Source organism: Selaginella moellendorffii, unplaced genomic scaffold, assembly GCF_000143415.4.
Source record: "Selaginella moellendorffii unplaced genomic scaffold, v1.0 SELMOscaffold_42, whole genome shotgun sequence".
Lineage (NCBI taxonomy): Eukaryota > Viridiplantae > Streptophyta > Lycopodiopsida > Selaginellales > Selaginellaceae > Selaginella > Selaginella moellendorffii.
This window is the reverse complement of record NW_003314303.1, coordinates 803110-820185: the sequence shown is the minus strand read 5'-3', so window position 1 is coordinate 820185 and position 17076 is coordinate 803110. Positions and strand designations below refer to the sequence as shown.

At 48.7% G+C, this 17076-nt stretch overlaps 7 protein-coding genes across 8 annotated transcripts; 5 read left to right on the top strand and 2 right to left on the bottom strand.

Annotated features, from left to right (window-relative positions):
• The first annotated feature begins 75 nt into the window (after positions 1-75).
• Positions 76-3327, top strand: LOC9635509 (nucleobase-ascorbate transporter 12). The gene is made up of 10 exons (XM_002979771.2): positions 76-1024; positions 1098-1195; positions 1257-1427; positions 1483-1583; positions 1644-1779; positions 1842-1892; positions 1943-2218; positions 2273-2507; positions 2605-2888; positions 2938-3327. The coding sequence occupies exons 1-10, from the start codon at positions 460-462 to the stop codon at positions 3154-3156; spliced, it is 2136 nt and encodes a 711-aa protein (XP_002979817.2). The 5' UTR covers positions 76-459; the 3' UTR covers positions 3157-3327.
• On the bottom strand, positions 3226-4556 carry LOC9636132 (putative dihydroflavonol 4-reductase). The gene is made up of 5 exons (XM_002979633.2): positions 4251-4556; positions 4062-4193; positions 3856-4011; positions 3490-3795; positions 3226-3435 (listed from the first exon to the last, which is right to left on the bottom strand). Exons 1-5 carry the CDS (start codon positions 4542-4544, stop codon positions 3295-3297), a joined length of 1029 nt encoding a protein of 342 aa, XP_002979679.1. The 5' UTR covers positions 4545-4556; the 3' UTR covers positions 3226-3294.
• An 82-nt stretch (positions 4557-4638) lies between these two features.
• Positions 4639-5976, top strand: LOC9636131 (protein ENHANCED DISEASE RESISTANCE 2-like). Its single transcript, XM_002979770.2, has 2 exons — positions 4639-4719; positions 4792-5976. Exon 2 carries the CDS (start codon positions 4840-4842, stop codon positions 5809-5811), a length of 972 nt encoding a protein of 323 aa, XP_002979816.2. The 5' UTR covers positions 4639-4719; positions 4792-4839; the 3' UTR covers positions 5812-5976.
• A 427-nt stretch (positions 5977-6403) lies between these two features.
• Positions 6404-7751, top strand: LOC9635903 (high mobility group B protein 3). The gene is made up of 8 exons (XM_002979769.2): positions 6404-6588; positions 6707-6815; positions 6892-7008; positions 7074-7131; positions 7199-7243; positions 7313-7393; positions 7453-7506; positions 7575-7751. The coding sequence occupies exons 2-8, from the start codon at positions 6730-6732 to the stop codon at positions 7602-7604; spliced, it is 471 nt and encodes a 156-aa protein (XP_002979815.2). The 5' UTR covers positions 6404-6588; positions 6707-6729; the 3' UTR covers positions 7605-7751.
• A 36-nt stretch (positions 7752-7787) lies between these two features.
• Positions 7788-9234, top strand: LOC112349754 (tetratricopeptide repeat protein 4 homolog). The gene is made up of 8 exons (XM_024684735.1): positions 7788-7904; positions 7971-8183; positions 8242-8421; positions 8472-8672; positions 8727-8801; positions 8851-8944; positions 8990-9079; positions 9136-9234. The coding sequence occupies exons 1-8, from the start codon at positions 7800-7802 to the stop codon at positions 9204-9206; spliced, it is 1029 nt and encodes a 342-aa protein (XP_024540503.1). The 5' UTR covers positions 7788-7799; the 3' UTR covers positions 9207-9234.
• On the top strand, positions 9174-11925 carry LOC9635508 (probable 2-oxoglutarate-dependent dioxygenase ANS). Of its 2 annotated transcripts, XR_002993494.1 has the most exons (8): positions 9174-9290; positions 9369-9400; positions 9442-9539; positions 9587-9669; positions 9720-9797; positions 9845-9937; positions 9988-10266; positions 10325-10350. XR_002993494.1 is itself a non-coding variant. In XM_024684733.1 (6 exons), exons 2-5 carry the CDS (start codon positions 10422-10424, stop codon positions 11615-11617), a joined length of 1053 nt encoding a protein of 350 aa, XP_024540501.1. In that variant the 5' UTR covers positions 10120-10266; positions 10325-10421; the 3' UTR covers positions 11618-11621; positions 11683-11925. The 2 variants fall into 2 exon arrangements, 1 of the variants encoding a protein (XP_024540501.1); XM_024684733.1 differs by lacking the exons at positions 9174-9290; positions 9369-9400; positions 9442-9539; ... (1 more) ...; positions 9720-9797; positions 9845-9937 and adding exons at positions 10697-10938; positions 10989-11313; positions 11357-11621; positions 11683-11925 and having other exon boundaries at positions 10120-10266; positions 10325-10646.
• LOC112349755 lies at positions 11686-12118 on the bottom strand. The gene is made up of 2 exons (XM_024684736.1): positions 11988-12118; positions 11686-11936 (listed from the first exon to the last, which is right to left on the bottom strand). Exons 1-2 carry the CDS (start codon positions 12098-12100, stop codon positions 11747-11749), a joined length of 303 nt encoding a protein of 100 aa, XP_024540504.1. The 5' UTR covers positions 12101-12118; the 3' UTR covers positions 11686-11746.
• Positions 12119-17076: the final 4958 nt, after the last annotated feature.

Sequence of the window (17076 nt, the reverse complement as noted above, 5' to 3'; positions counted from 1 at the left end):
TGCTTGTGGCTATGGAGAACTTCGCTGTCGGCACAACGGACCGAGATAAGTTACCGCCCAGGTAATAACCAGCCAGTCAAAAGCCCAGTACAGTTAACGTGAAAAAAGGCCTTGCTTCGTTTCTACACTATACACCTTTAGTAGCTTCTTCTCATCTCATTCTTGTGTTCTTGGAGGGCGAGGTTTTGGCTATGGACGCCGCTGCGCGCCCAAAGAATGTGGCTTCTTTCCGGATCGAGGAGCCGGATCCCTGACTGGAGGCGCCCGATCGATGGCGACGCGGCCGCTGTCGTGTGGATTCTGGCAGGAGCTATCGAGCTCGGCGATGGGGAAGCGGCGGATCTGGTATGGCATTTGCGTTTCCAGGCGTGAATCCGGCCTCTAGAGCGCTGGTTTGATCGGTTCTTGGTGGTAGAAGCGCGGTGTCGGGGCATCGCAGCGAGCTAGAATCAAGATATTATGCCTCTTCCTCCTCCAGCGGGGCTTGGGACGTCTTCGCCGCCATCGAGGGCTCAAGATCATCATGATCCAGAGTCCCCTTCCCTAGGTAGAAGACCCGGACCCTGGCCGCCGAGGATGGACGCCGGTGGCAATCAGAATCCCAGGACGATGGGATCATGGGCCCGAAGAACAGGATTCCGGAGCAACATGTCCGGCGAGAGCGCGGCCAGCACCATCAGCGACACGGATGTGAGCAATGCTGATGCTACATTGCATCTCAAGGCCCCCAATTCGGCAGATCTTAGTGGCGGTGCTGCTCCCAGAACGCCGGTGGAGAATGGGAGCGCTGCCAAGGATCCAGGCGCTACACCGACGAAAGTTTACACCCCTCCCGTGAGCTCAAAGAGAGGGACCGGAGGGATTGACTCGGAGAATGTGAGCGGCGTCCAGCAAAGCAGTGGCCAGCTTCGTGGACACTATAGAGACTCGGAGGTTGACATGGGTTCTCAGCAAGACATGGACGATGTCCTCATGGCGAAACAATCTCATATGAAGTATGAGATCAGAGAGACTCCGGGACTAGGTGAGTTTCCTTCGGGATTCATTTCTTTTTTTCTTTGCTGATCATGTACTCCGCTACTAACTTGTACTTGCAGTTCCGTTAATTTTGTATGGATTGCAACACTACTTCTCCATTGTTGGATCGCTTGTCCTTACGCCTTTAATCTTTGTGCCAGCCATGGGCGGAAGCAACGTAAGCTCGTGAGATGGTTTTCTTCTTGCTGTATTAATGCGTGTGATCTTTTGTTGTCTAGGAAGATGTCGCTAAAGTTGTCTCTACTATGCTCCTGGTCACTGGGATCACAACTTTGTTGCACTCGTTTTTCGGTTCGAGGTTGCCTCTGGTGCAAGGCGCATCATTCGCATATCTGGCTCCAATTCTGACTATCATTCATTCTCCGGAGTTTTCTAGCGTACGCCAGAATGTAAGTAAAATCAACTTTCTCGTCGAGACTCTGTGACGTTGTCTTTGTTTTACAGAGATTCAAACATATAATGAGGGAATTGCAAGGAGCTGTCATTATTTCTTCGGTGTTCCAAATGGTCGTGGGCTATACTGGCCTTATGTCTATCATCCTCAGGTATATCTAGCGTCTCAGCCAGCCATGTCGTTAAGTTGAGTCTGACCGAATGTTTTGCAGGGTGATCAATCCGGTGGTTGTTGCACCAACTGTTGCTGCGATAGGCTTGGCATTTTTCAGCTATGCTTTTCCCGTGGTTGGAACCTGTGTCGAGATTGGTCTTCCACAGCTACTGATCGTACTTTTCTTTGCTCTGGTGAGTCCAAATCTCGGCTTGCTGGACATTGCTACTAACGGCCGTGCGCTCTGTGTATGCAGTACCTGCGAAAAATATCTGTCTTCGGGCACCGAGTTTTTCAAGTTTATGCGGTACGTCTGGACAAAGAAACTTGCAACTGAACTTCATCTTGGCTCCACAGGTGCCCCTGGGACTTGGTATCATCTGGGCGTATGCTTTCTTACTAACCGAGACGGGAGCATACAACTACAAAGGATGCAATATGAAACTACCACCGTCAGCGGCATGTCAACGACATGTTTTCACTATGAAACACTGCAGGACAGATGTTTCCACGGCTTTGAAAGACGCAGCCTGGTTTCGCTTTCCGTATCCACTGCAATGGGGCGCACCACGCTTCAGCTTTAAAACGGGGCTCGTGATGATGGCCGCGTCGATAATCGCAACCGTGGATTCGGTCAGTGCTCTTTGGTGGTGCTGATATATTTGTTTTGACATTGTTGGATTCCAGGTAGGAACTTATCATGCGACTTCGTTGCTGGTTGCTTCCCGGGCTCCATCTCCAGGGGTGGTCAGCAGAAGCATTGGCTTGGAGGGGATAACCAGTGCTTTGGCTGGGATATTTGGAACTGGAGCCGGGGCAACGACATTAACCGAAAATGTGCATACGATAGCTGTCACGAAGATGGGAAGCCGGCGAGCTGTCGAATTTGGAGCTTGCGTCTTGATCATCCTCGCTTTAGTTGGTGAGTTCTTCCTGGCATTCCTTCTTTTCAGGCCTGTGAATTTGGCTGTGTTGCTGATATCCTGGATTTTTCTATTCGCCCCTTGTGATATTTGCAGGCAAAGTAGGAGCATTCATTGCCTCAATTCCGACTGTTATTGTGGCCGGGCTCCTGGCTTTCATGTGGACCCTCTTGACAGCTCTCGGCTTGTCTAACTTACGATACAGCGAGACTGGAAGCTCCCGGAACGTACTTATCGTGGGCCTCTCCCTGTTCACTGCCTTGTCAGTGCCCGCCTACTTCCAGCAGTATGGCAACGCAGCGGTAAATGCAGTGACTGAGCCTTACTTTCAACCTTATGCGGTCGCTCAGCACGGCCCCGTCAAGACGAAGAACCACGGGGTAAAGCAAACTCGAGAGATCTTCTCTAAGTTCTTACCCATCCTTTCAGGCGAATTTCGTGCTCAACTCGGTGCTCTCGATGCATATGGTGATTGCGTTCCTGGTGGCGTTCGTGTTGGACAACACCGTTCCGGGCAGCCGACAAGAGAGAGGTGTTTACATTTGGTGCCGTCCTCGGAGTGCTCGCAACGAACCGGCGGTTGTCAAGGATTACGGGCTCCCGGTTGGAAGGAAGCTGTTCTCCAAGGTGAAATGGGTGGGCTTGTGATCCACCCACGCACAACAGGATTGGTTTTGGCGGGAGCGATATCGTCGTGAAGTAAGTACGCAGCTTAGATCGACGCAAATTTTCTTGTTTCGATATGTCCATGGTTTTGTTTCCGTTAATGGCTTTGTCTCCAGATTTTCAGTACGTAATGAGCTGCCTGTCTTTGAGAAAGACGAGCATTTCCGCCAGTCCGTCTTCCAGAGATCTTGGTTTGTAGCCCAGGAGTCTCTCGGCTTTGGCACTCGAGTAGGCCCATTGCTGCTTTATCACCAAGACTGCCTGGAAGATCAAAGCTTAGATCGAGAGGTGGAAAGGATGATTTGGAAGACTTACCGGATGCGTCACAACAGGCTCTACGCCAGTGATCCGAGCAAAGACGGTCGAGACGTAGCCATAGACGTAGACTAACCAGAGTGGTATGTGGAACCACGGCCTTCTGGTGCCTGTCAAGCTCGCGGAGATGTTAAACACGTCCTCGAGGGATTTGTTTGGGCCGCCGAGGATGAATCTCTCGCCGGGAGCACCTTTCTCGAGCGCTGCGATGTGCCCGGCAGCAACGTCCTCGACGTGACAAAACGAGAACTTGTCATGCCCGAATCCGATGTAGCCGGGTAGACGCCAGTTGAACCGTTCTATGAGCTGCAAAATGGAGAAAGTCTTTGCATCTTCACGAGTGTGAATCGTTTGCGAAGAACTTACAATGTCCGCGATGATGTTGCCTCGAGTGATTCGTCCGGATCCATATATCACTCCCGGGTAGAGAAGAACTATAGGCACCTCGGAATTCCGTGCGACTATATCGGCTTCCAGCTTGGATCTCTCATACTCTGTGCAAAAGTTCTTCCCGGAATGGACCTGGAGCGAGAAGAAATGAAAAAATTGTGGTGAGATAAGGGAAGACAAACCTGCTGTTCATCGGCAACTTCACCATATTTCGATGGCCCGAGAGCAAAGAACGAGGACGTGTAGACGAGCTTTGTGATCGATGCGGTAGCCTTGACAGCTTCGATCACATTCTTGAGGCCTCCCACATTGACCTGAAGGAAATTTCGAAATTTCGATCACCAGCGACAATCCCGCGCCCTAAGCCATACCTGAAAGAAGCGCGCGGGATCCGGTGCCCAGCTCTTGACGTATGCCGCGACATGGATTACGGCCTGGCAGCCATCGCAGGCACGGACGAGCGATTCGAGATCCAAGACATCGCCAGCGACGAATTCCAGCCCGCCGGAGAGCAGCTCCGGATCGAAATCCGCGGCGACGCTGCCGATCCTCCTCACCAGCGCGCGTATTTCGTAGCGACCGGACCGCAGCAACGCGCGGATGAGAGCTCCGCCAAGGAAGCCGCTCCCTCCGGTCACAAGAACCCTAGCCTTCTTCTCTTCCATCTATTTGCTCGATCTTCCATGGACTCTTTTGTTTGAAATGTGCTGACGTCACTGGGATCTGTTATGACGTGTCAATGACGTGGCAGCACATTGGGATCCCGGCCAGAGCCAAGGGCTCCTTAACAAGCGACTAGGGTTCTTCTTCCGGGGCGCCAATGGGAATGCACGTCAAGAGGTGCGTTGTTTGATTCACCTCGGCGCCCAGCGATTCCAATCCATCACTCTTTTTTCCTTGATCTTGCTCTAGGATGTAGCGCGGCGGCTGGAAATCTGGGAATTTCGCCTCGCCCTCGCCATGACCGGGGTTACGCAAGAATCCCGCGGCGAGGAGGAGCGCCGCCGCGGCGAGATTAGGGATTGGAAGGCGGGCGTGAGGAGCGGCGGATCGCTGCGCGAGATCGTAGATCTCGACGCCGGCACGAATGGCTGGGCGGCGCCTCCCGGCAGCGCATTCCAGGTTCGTGGCCACAATTACTTCGCCAAGAGGGTCAAGGCCGCGGCGGGCGAGTGCGTGATGAAGCCACTGGGCGTGGATTGGCTTCGATCGCACGGGAAGCTGGATCACGTCCTCGCCCGCCCGGACAACAGGGTCAGGCGAGCTCTAGATCTAGCGCAGGCACAGAGGGAGGGTCTCAAGTCCTTCGTCTTCGCCGTCAACTTGCAAGTTCCAGGGAAGGAGAACTACAGCGCCGTGTTCTACTACGCCACCGACGATCCAATCGCACCGGGGTCGCTGCTCTACAGATTCATCCACGAAGATGATGGGTTCCGGAACAGTAGATTCAAGCTCATCAACAGGATCGTTCGTGGTCCCTGGATCGTCAAGGCCACTGTGGGGAATCACGCGGCTTGCTTGCTCGGGAAAGCTCTCACTTGTCACTACATCCGGGGCCCGAACTATCTGGAGATCGACGTTGATATCGGATCGTCCACAGTCGCGACTTACATCCTCCACTTGGCTCTAGGCTACGTTAGCTCCGTGGTTGTAGATATGGGATTCTTGGTAGAGTCGCAGGCCGAGGAGGAGCTCCCGGAGAGATTGCTAGGGACTGTGCGAATCGCCCAGATCGAGATGGAGTCGGCTGTTTTTGTGGATCACGAGCAGGATCATCACCAGCAGCAGGGTCTAAGTTGCTCCAACTCGAATCATCCCGGGACGAATGCGAGCGCTGCGAATTCATGGCAGCGACGGCTTGGGTTTTCGTTCCGGGGTCACCACTCCACGAAGAACGGCAAGGTGGCGGAGCGCGATCACTGTAAAGCGTGAGAGGAAGTGGGAGAGATTTTTTTTTCTTCCTCCATTCGATCGATGGAAATGGATTAGACGAGCTCGAGCAGCGAAGAACTATATAAAAAGATAGAACCACTCTATCTCTATCACGACGATGATGAAAACAATTTGGCTAAGTAGAAAGATTAGCCGGATATGCCATGGGAATCTTTTCCGCGAAGAGAAGAGAGAGAAATAAAATCAAATTTTTGTAACGCGAGATGGCGCGCATTTCTTCCCGCCACTTTTGTTGTGCTCTCGATTTCACATCCAAATAAAGCTCCGGCCAGCCGGTCGCGTCCACCGGCTACTCTTAAACCTCCGGGTAAAGCCCATTTTGAAAGCCCGCCGATGGTGACCGGCTACAGCCGGTGGCGCTTACATAAATCTGAAGGGCTAGGAAACACTTCAAGGTGTCCATGCGCTGGGGGGATCAACGGCCGGTTTTTATAGCGAGAGTGAAGGCAAAAAATCTCCCTGCCAGGACCCCGGATCGGACCGTTGCTTGGGGCCATCCAGCGCCCCAGGCGTTGCCAGCAATGCGCTGCCCGTCGCCGGCGACGGGCAGGCTCGTCACTCGTGCCCGTCATACACGGGCCTCCTTCGCTGCCAAACCCTCATCTCTCTTCTTTGTTCTTAGCGTCTCCCTCGCTCTCTCCTCTTGCGGCGTGGCTATGGCGGCGTTTGAGCAGCTTGGGTTTGTGCTGTGATCGTCTTCGTCTTTGTGTCTTCCACGCAGCAGCTCATCGTTTTTTCGCTCGGTTTCGCTTTGAGGTGGGTTTCTTCCTCCCGTTTTTGCTGGAGCTTTTTTCTCCTCCAAGATCGAGAGAAATGTCCTCAAATCGTCGCGGTTTTGATGGAGCTGGATCGTTTTTTTCTCGGTTGCTTGTAGATCGCGGCTGTCGAGCTTTCAAGATGAAAGAGGCCAGTACCAGGGGACGAGGGCGGCCTTTGGGCTCGACAAAGAAGAAGGACGGCAAGGACGCGAAGCCTGAGAAAGAGTAGGCGATTTTTTTCCTTGTTCTTCTTCTCCAGGGGTGTGATCACTGATGCTCTCTTTTTTTCTTTCCTTGCCAGGAAGAAGCTCGCTGTGAAGGACGGGAAGGCCACCAAGAAGCAAAAGAAGAAGGAAAAGAAGGCGAGCAAGGACCCCAATCTCCCAAAGCGTCCCCCCACGGCATTCTTCGTCTTCCTGTAAGTTTTTTCGCTCTTCCACGCTTTGGATTCGATTCGAGTTCTCAAGTTCTCTTTTTTCACAGGGAAAGCTTTCGGCAACAGTACAAGGAAGATCATCCGGATGTCAAAGGCGTCGCAGCGGTAGACCTCTTTTCTCTTCCTTGAGTGTTTCGAAAAACTTCTCTTGACGCTCACTCTTCCCTCGCAGGTTGGAAAGGCCGCTGGTGATAAGTGGAGTAAGATGAGCGAAAGTGTGAGTATTCTTTGTTCTCCATTTTTTCTTTCTTCGCAGTGATCTGATCTCCACTGTTTGATCTTCCAGGAAAAGGCCGTGTACGTCAACAAGGCCGCCCAGCTCCGGGCCGATTACGCCGAGTCCATGGCCGCTTACAAGAAGAAACAAGTAAGATTTTTGACGAATCTTTGCAGTTTTCTCGACTTCGGTCGTCTCGTCCTTGTCAGGATGACGAGGAGCAAGAAGATTCGAAGGAAAACGAGGAAGAAGGCAGTGCTGAGGTAGAACTTCTATGATTTTGCGCGTGATCTTGTGCGATTTTGTGATCTAACACATAGTTTTTTTCCAGAATGAAGAGGAGGACGAGGATGATGACTAGAAGAGAATGGGTTTGATATGTGTACATCAGATTTTAGCTGTAGGAGTTCTTTAGGGGAAAAGAGGGAGAGCGTAGGAATCACAAATTGTCAATGGTTCTTTCTTTCTTCCTTTACTAACTTCCATCAAAGACAAATTCTTGGCTCAATGGTTTTCGTGTTTTAGGGTTTAGGGGTTGGAAATATTTTGCCTGGCTATGGCGCTCTTGTTCCAGGGCCGCGGCGAGGCGCTGAGCGACGAGGAGAGGAACGACTTGGCCGCGATCGATGCGCTTCGCGAGACCGCCGTATTGGAGCTCAGGGTAGGATGCATTGTCTTCTTTGTTCGAGTTTGCGAGGATTTGAGATTTTAGTTCGATCGTCCATAGGAGCAGGGAAATGCGTGTGTGAAGAAAGGGAAGTCCGGGTACAAGGATGCTGTGGACTGCTACACACGCGCGATCGAGCAGAGGATTGATGATCCATTGCAAAACTCGGTGCTCTTTGCGAACAGGGCGCATGTGAATTTGCTGCTGGGGAATTATAGGCGCGCATTGAACGATGCCGAGCAAGCGATTGAGCTCAATCCTACGAATGTGAAGGTACTCTGGTACAGTGATTGATGATGGTTGGTGGTTGCACTTATCTCTTGCTTGGCAGGCCTACTTTCGTGGCTCCAAGGCCGCGCTGGAGCTTGATTTGCTCGAACGAGCTTCCCAGCTTTGTACAAAAGCTTTGGACGTGGAACCTCACAACCTGGAGCTTAGAAACTTGAAGGATCAGGCAGAAACTAGATTGAAAAGGTCGAACGAACGTAAGATTCATGTCAAGGAGGCAGAGGTGAGAAAGCTCTCATTGTGTTTTGATTTCTCACTTGTTTGATTGTCCAGGACTTTGTCACTTGTTTAGAGCAAAGGCACGTCAAGCTGGGGAGTCACTTGTACAAAGAGCTCTGTGGTGCCAAGAAGCCTTGGCTAGACACTAGCAATGTTCTACACTGGCCTGTTTTGCTGCTATATGGGGAAGTCATGTCGAGCGACTTGATTGAGGACTTCATGGAGTTCGACAAGTTCAAACCTCACTTGCAAAGAGTATTCTTTTAACTATCACATCCTCGTTCTTACAGTTTTTTCCCGTGAAATTAGATGTTTGGAGATGCTTCCCTTCCTTGGGATGAGAAGCACGAATACACAAGGGATCGTATTGAACTATATTACCAGGTCTGCTTTGTTTGTTTTCTTAAAGCTGCTGTTACATTTGGACAATCAGGCAAACGCTGTTGCACCGTTATCAAGAAAAGCAGCTTTGAGATCAATGCTAGATCACACAGATGATTTTGACCAGGATGAAACAAAAGAAACAGGTAAAGCTGGATTGCTGACAAAACTAAATGTGCAAGTCTTTCTAGATCTGCGTAAATATTGGGTGAAAGTTGACGAGAACTGCACGCTGCAAACAGTACTTGCAAAACCAGATTGCACGGTACCCGGAATTCCAGGTGATATCTATCAAAGAAATTCCTATAACAAGGGATCTGACGGTATTCTTTCACAGTTTTTTATGTTGTAGCACTAGGATCTCGTTTCAGAGAATTGTTTCTATCTGGGGCATGGTCTCCACCCTGATAATACTTTCTTTTGTTTGCTTTGAGTTGAGGTTTGAGTCAAATGGCGACACAGGATTCCCCTTCTATCTCGTACGGTGAGAAGGTAAGATCGATCTTAGTTCAGATCCAGTTTCAGAGACCGTGTTTTCCTCTCTTCTCTTTCAAGCATTGTCTGAAACAGGTTCTTGAGGAAAAGGAGCTGGAGCTGAGAAAGTAAGAGGGCTTATTATTCTCTTTTCTGAAAGTCTCTACAGGTATATACAAGACAATTACTTGAAGATCCACAATTTTGAGAAAGAGCTGGCTGAGCTTTCGTTGCAAATAAAACTTACTGTTGGCCCGAGAAAAGCGGGTGAGTTCTTGTCTTTTAGTCTTTGAGTAATCTTCCTTCTTATGCAGCCCTTGAACACCTACGGAATAAAATCGAAATGTCGGGAGCGAAAATTCGAAAGGCTAAATTGAAAGAAGAGAATGCGAAGAAGGTGAAGTCACGATATTTATTACATAGGACTTGCTTCTCAAAGGTGTACAGCAATGGGAAGCGGCACAAACTGCATTGCAGGCTGAAGAAGAGGAAAAACAAAAGCTTTGTGACGATCTCAGCCGTTTGGTTGGTTACATCTTGTCAAGGTTTTTGCTAATGGTGTGTTTGAGCAGGTCGAGCAAACTTCTGTCGCAGGATTTTCGCGGTTGGAAGAACTAAAGCAGAAGCTTCAGGCGCTAAATCCTGAATTGGTAGCAGCTGAAGAGGTGCTTTTTAGCTTTATGGTCCCGTGCTTCTAACATGGACTCATTTACAGGCGTATGACAACGAAGCTCACAGCAAGCATCCAAAAAATGTCGGACCCGCGCCTGGAAGTGTGCAATTGAAGGACGATTTTTATGGTTTCGACGTCGTGAGCATCGATTGACGAAACTCGGTTTACTATTTCTATACAGCTTAATGCCGAATCTCTACTGGGAGAGACTTCGTACACTGATTGACGATCGTGGCATCGATGAAAAGTCGTATATGGGATGGGACCGTGTACGTGGCCTATCTGATGCTGAGCCACAACATTTGCTTCAGAGCCCCACAGGTAAATATGATACCATTTAAAAGAATCCATTGTGATGTTTATGATGATTCTTCACAAGGAAATCGTGAGCCTAGTCTTCTAGTCTACAGTTGCGGTCGCATGCTTCTTAAACAAGTGCGGAGTGCTGAAAGCTTCCCTTATAGAAGTTCTTGTAAATGGCTCTGGTTGTGCAGTCGCAGCCTCCAATTTCCGTGCAGGCTTTGGTACAGAATGGCCTCGAAGAAGTGCCTTCACGCTTTCTTCAGCGCTCGCTTGATTCCCGTGTGTCAGCTCCTTTCGAAGAGAGCTTGCCGATCATCGATCACGGGAAGTTACTACGGAATGATCCTTCAGAATTGGCGAAGCTAGGAGCAGCTTGTGCAGAGTGGGGATTTTTCCAGGTACTCCTTAGTAATTTTTTATCGCCTTTGTCTTGACATGAAACTTTCAGGTTGTAAATCATGATATCCCAATTTCCTTGCTCGAAAGAGTCCGAGAAGCTGCTCGACAGTTTTTCCATTTGTCTCACGAGGAGAAGCTGGAGTTTGCGATAAAGCCAGGGAGCTGTGAAGGCTACGGGAGGCATTTCCTTGCGTCGGATGTGCTCGACTGGGTTGATCTTCTCTATCACCAATTGCTCCCCATCTCCACTCGGAACTTGTCTTCCTGGCCTACCAAGCCCGAGTCTTACAGGTACTCTCTGTTCTAATTTTATTATCGGCCCCTTTACATGTGGTGCTTAGGACCGTGCTACACGAGTACTCCAACGAGGTGCATGGACTTGCAAAATGCCTCCTTGGAAAGATTTCAGAGACGCTTGGCCTTGAGTCCGACTTCCTGGAGAAAAAGTTTGGAGAGTGCATCTACCAGACTATTCGGGTAAACCATTACCCTCCGTGTCCACAGCCTGACCGCGTCATGGGACTGAGTCCTCATTCTGATCCCGGAGGTATCACTATACTGCTCCAAGACGACGTCGAAGGCCTTCAGGTCAGGAAAAATGGCAAATGGGTCCAAGTCCAGGCTGATCCGGAGGCTTTTGTGGTGAACCTTGCAGATCAGATTGAGGTACTAGAATTTTCCTCAATTTCTTACCTCTTTTTCTTCGCAGATAATAACCAATGGCCTCTACAAGAGCGTCGAGCACCGAGCCGTGGTGAAGACCGAGAGCAAAGAACGCATATCGTTGGCAATGTTTCACAGCCCGCTGCCCGATACACTCGTATCTCCTGCGGCCAACTTTGTGAATCCTAGGCAGCCATCGAGGTACACCTCCATGACATTCGGGCAGTACAGGTCGAGCTTCCTCAACAAGGAACTCAGGGGCAAGAACCACGTCAAGAGCATGCTCGTGGAGAAAGAACAGGACTGACCAGGTAGAAAAACTCCCGCCAGTGGTCATTCACAACTGACTTTGCTGTGTGCTCTTGTGGATAGACCTTGAGCGATAGAACGCGAGCTTTGTTCTTGAGCAGCTGGCTATGTTAATTCAGTGAGATTTTCACTTCGGAGCTTGGGAAGCTGAGCAGGCAGTGCATGGAAAGTAGCCTCGACCCATACATTCTCTACACTTTTCTCCTGTGGCGCCTTGATCGAAGATTGCAAGCTGGGGTCTTAGCTCCCCCCGGCCTTTGCATTTCCCGCAAGCCTTCCTCTTCAATCCACCGCAGTCTTCACAGAGCCCGAGAGATCTGAGCTTGCATTTTTACAAACAAGACTTTGAGAAGAGAAAGGATTGATACCTTCGCTGCGAGCGGGCAATGTAATTGTCCACTCTTGGGGCCGCAAGAGCAGCGGCGAGGAGAAGGCCGCCCACAGCAAATCCCGCTGCTTCGCTAGGAGTTATCGCTTGCATCGTCAAGAACCAAGTCACGAAGATAAGGAATGGCGAGACTTTGATGAAAACTAAACTATTTATTAAGAGTGTTTCTACAGCTTAAGCTCCTATGTTACAGATAGTAAGCTTAAAGCGTAAAATGCTTCCGTCATTTTGATGTGCTTATCATTGATGTTATACCCTCTACTTGCCTGAAACAGAAAATCAAATGTATTAATACAAGAAAAATGAAACTTGACAAGATTTTTTCCAACTTTTCTTAATAACCAAATACATTTATCAGTTACAAGAGTTGAATAAGTCATTTTGTTGTAAAGCATGTATCTATAAATTTGATTAAGAGCATCTGCTGTTTCCGTTCTTACTTCAAATAAATAAGAGAGACTTGTATTTTCATCTGTAAAAATATATTAGCCCTTATAAATTTCAAGAGAAAACAAATACTTACCGTGGGCAATATTTTTAAATATTTTACCCTCGGCTATTGAATATCCAGGAACAAAATGTGTGAAATTAGATCTAGCATTTATCCTTTGGGTGAATAAGCCAAAATCAGGTTTTAAATAAAAGGTATATCCCATACTTTGCTCAGATATAATCGTCCATCCTAAGTTAAGATTAGTATTTGATGTCCTTAGAAAATATTCTTGAGCACCAATTGAGCTTAATCCAAAATAAGGATGAAGAAAACATCGTATGCTTTCTTCATCCACAAGTGGTAGTATATAAGTTTGAATATTTGGAACCTATAGTAAATAATTTGTCAATTGAGAAAAATAAAAAAAATAATTACCTCAAAATCACTAAGAACTCGTTTGCTTTGTTTAAGAAGATCATCGATTAGATTATCACAACCATCCCAATCATTTACAAATTGAAGCTCTTCATAAGGATTAATGTGATTAGCTTCAAGCGTTTCAATCTGAGTGAGAGTTAAATTTGGATTCCTAAGATGAAAACCCAATAACTAGAAAAGCATTGTTAGAAAAAAATACTTACCTTGTGGAGCTGTTTGGGGTTTTGAAGCATTGCTTAGGAATAGAAATATTAATTAATGCCTCGTGAAATGGAGTTAATGCTTGTTGGGTCACTTGAGTATTATCACTGGTGGATCCAATGCTTAAACTCTGCCTTTTCCTGCTCTTTGTTTCCATGATGCAATGAGAGATCTCAACTGCACAAATATTCAGTCAGCTTCTAGCAAGAAAATAAGTATGGGAGAAACCTCTCAGGATTTTAGGCACAAAGCGATTTAAGCAGGAACAAAATAACCAAACACGCAAGGAAGATACAGAGCATGATGCTAGAAAGGTTGAAATCGACCAACCAATCACACACCGCGAGAGAGAGAGAGAGAGAGAGAGAGAGAGAGAGAGTTTTCACACACCGCGAGCGCGCGCAAGAGAGAGCAGTGCTTAGCGCCAATTTCCAGCAGACTATAACCAAGCCTACGGCCTGTTTAATCTAGAAAAGAAAAGAAGAAAGTCAATGCGTTTGAAAAAACACCAAATGTCTTCGCCATATTCAAAGTACCTGGTATTGTTGATCAATACTGTATGTTGCTCTCGCCTGCCGCCCGCTGTGATAAAGCAAAAGATCCAGGCAGCCTGCTTGATCACAAATAAAAGTGGGAAACCGATTTCCAGCTGTCCCGTGAACCTATAAATCCAGAACAAAGTAAAGTTACACAATGTCTTCGACATTGGCAAACTACCTGCTGAGCGAGCGCCCAGAAGCGACTGGCAGTCGGAAGAAAGAGGATGCGAGAGACGCTCAGACCAGAAGCTTGCTCAAAACAGAGCGCTGATCTAAGGTGACGATTGGTGTGTGCTACTAAGCTCGTCTAACAAGAAGACTCTGCCCTCCACGACGGTGCTATGACTAGAAAACAAAGAGAAGCTGGAAAGTCACAAACGCATAAAGCAAGCTGCTAAGCAGGAAAGTATGTAGATGGCAAGCACACGCTCAACGCTCGTCTACTGTGCTGGTGACCACATGGACTTATATACTAGCCGGTCAAAAAAGTTTTTGACCATTCTTAATATCATTTTTCTGAAAGGGAATCTTTCTACCCTAAGGTGGTACTAAGCTAGGGAGTACTTGGTGAAGAGAGTGACTGAGTGAGGTGACAAACTCCGTTATAAATTCCCATTACATCTACCCTGTTTAATGTCGTCTTTCTAGCTGGGAATCTTTCTACCTTGCTGGACCTAAGGTAGTACTAAGCTAGGGATTACTTGGTGGAGAGAGTGACTAAGTGAGGTGACCATTGCCCAAAACGTCACTATAAATTCCTGTTAACATTTTTTGACCATGTAATGTCATTTTTCTAGCTGGCAATCTTTCTACCTTGCTGGACCTAAGGTAGTACTATGCTAGGGAGTACTTGGTGGAGAGAGTGACCGAGTGAGGTGACCGTTGTCCAAAAAACCCCCCTGTTACACCTTAAAAGGGTTTGATTAGAATAAAAGGCAAGCTTTTCTACGTGTCATGTTGTCATTTGGGGACAAATATTTTATTTAAGAATATCCATACTATACGAGCAGAAATGCGTGTTTCAGGGTGCGGTAGAAAGTGCCTGTGTGATCCTTTCTATGGCCCGTCATTATAAAAGATACTCACAAGATACTACGGTCAGAAGCGTGTGAATAAACGAGAATATTTGTACGTTGTATTGAGCCGCTAAACAATGTTTGAGCTGGTCTAAATAATATTTATCTTTTCGAATATTCATTCATATATTGGTTTTATTGATGTTTCACCAAAGCTCATGTTTAGTATATTCTCTCTGCCCTAAGAAAATTGAGCGCCATGGAAGACGTTGCCGCCTCCACCAGGGTAGACGCGCTGCCTACCATGCTGGAACTCCCATCGCCAAAGGTAAGAGGAAGCTTTCTAAGCTACCCATCTCTAAGCGCGGAGCCCCTAAAGCTGGGACCTCGCTTTTCTTCCCCAGCACTGGCAAGACATGGTCTTTGTGCAGCCCACAGCGATCAATCCCGTCCAGGCCGACTTGGAAGAATCATGGAGTGTTTCCATGGACGTCTTCGTGGAGTGGTCGGACAACCTCCCGCTGGCGTGGAAGGAGTATGTCCAGGCCCCGCTGCCCGAGCTCCCCGAGCAAGTGATCCGCACCTACGCCAACGTTTCTCCGCCACCGCTCGCCGAGCTCTGCCCGCTCGACTTTCAGATGCACTGCTGGTGGTCGTTTCACGGAGAGATGGAAGAATGGACCCGGCGGCAGCCGGATGATCGCGTCGCTCCGGATCCATCGCCTGCCGGGAACTTCCGCACCGTGCTGCTGGGACTGCTCCTTATGTCGGGCCAGATCCGGGGGACTTGCTGCGTCGCGTTCTGCTGCTACCCGGATGCTACCGACACGGTGAAGTCGGCGACTTGTCCAGAACAACGCGAGGTTTCGCTCGTCGGCGTGATGGCTATGGATCTTGACGAGAACAACAGCAGCCTGGAGATCCAAGTTGCGAGGCTCTACTCTTATATGCTGCTCACGGGCTGTTACTTTGGGATCGTCTCGTCTTACGCCAAGACGTTCGTGTGTAAGAGGCTGCCTGGCGTGAAAGGACGCGTGTGGATCTCGCCCCCGGTTCTCTACAACAGTGGCAACGCTCTCAAGGCCTGCGCTTTCGCTGCATGGCTGGGACAGAGCTTCGACGGTGAGATCGCTGCTGATGCTAGAGATCTCGGAGCTCCACCGTTTGTAAGCATCGGCCCTCGGCCGTTTGATCGCCTGCCAATCCTTGCGAGGCTCCGGAAGCTGTCCAAGGAGCGAAAGGTGGCAAACGTGGATGAGCTCGTCGCCAAGCTTGCATGGTGGGACGATCTGGCGGAGCTAGGCCAGGCCAGCCTCTTCTCGCACAACAGGGACAGGGGCCGGATCTTACTTAAGGCAGAGTTCCGTGGCAAGCCCGTGCTTGTCCGGCTGAGGGACTTGACGAGCAGCCTTCGCATGGACACCGATTCTTATCTGAGAAAGTTTGTCCGGGAGGTGGACGTATACATGCGGCTGCGCGACTTGCAGGGAGACGCGATCCCCGCCATGCTCGGCTATGGCTTCGTCCGGGGCGCCACCCTTTGCTTCGTGGCTTTCACGGACGTGTCGACGAGTGGGGATTTAAGCTCGCGGCGTATGGACATGAAGCGCGACGTGATCCAGTCGCATCTCCGCAGGATCCATGCTCAAGGTGTCCACTTTGGGGGGGAGCCGAGGTGGATACCCAGCGAGAGTGGATACACTTTGATAAGCATGTCCCATGGTATACCTGGTGTGGCTGATGGCCGAGATTTTGAACTCCTCGATTTAGTGTGTTCTTCGAAACATCTTTAAACTTGCATCAAATGGTGATGCCAAGAGCTGTCGAAGCAACCTATCGAATAATTTTAAGGAACGAAATATGTTACAATCTCATGACGAGGCTTTCGCTCCTCTTTTTTGAGATACAACAAAGACCACTTTGAGCACCATGTTCTGAAAAACTAATAAAACGCAAATTTTGAACCGATAAGCTGAGAAGATTAAAGAAACACTTTTACAATTGATTTGTGGACAAAGAAAAGTGGTGGTGAAAGTAATTTGTTTCATGAACGACAAAATCTAGGGGTATGCAAGCTTGGCGCTGCTTTAGAGATGCAAACAGTGGACCTTCTCTAAATAGAGTCACATTTGTTTATTACTCTCAAAGCTTGTGTGACTTGCACCACTTAGCGCAGGTAATAAGAAGTCCACAGAAGTCAACATAGTTAATAAGAATTTCATGAAAGTCTAGATTGTGTTTGACTACTGTTGACTTTGAGCTGAAATTGAGCTTAATTTTGAGCTAAGAAATGGTTTTTCTCAATCGCATCTCAGCAGGACCTATGCTCAAGGTGTCCACCTTCAGGAGAGCCGATGTGGTTACGTGGATAGAAGCATGGGATGGCCAAGATTTTGAGCTTGTCCATGCGGTATTTTGCCATTTAGTTTGTTCCTCGATGAG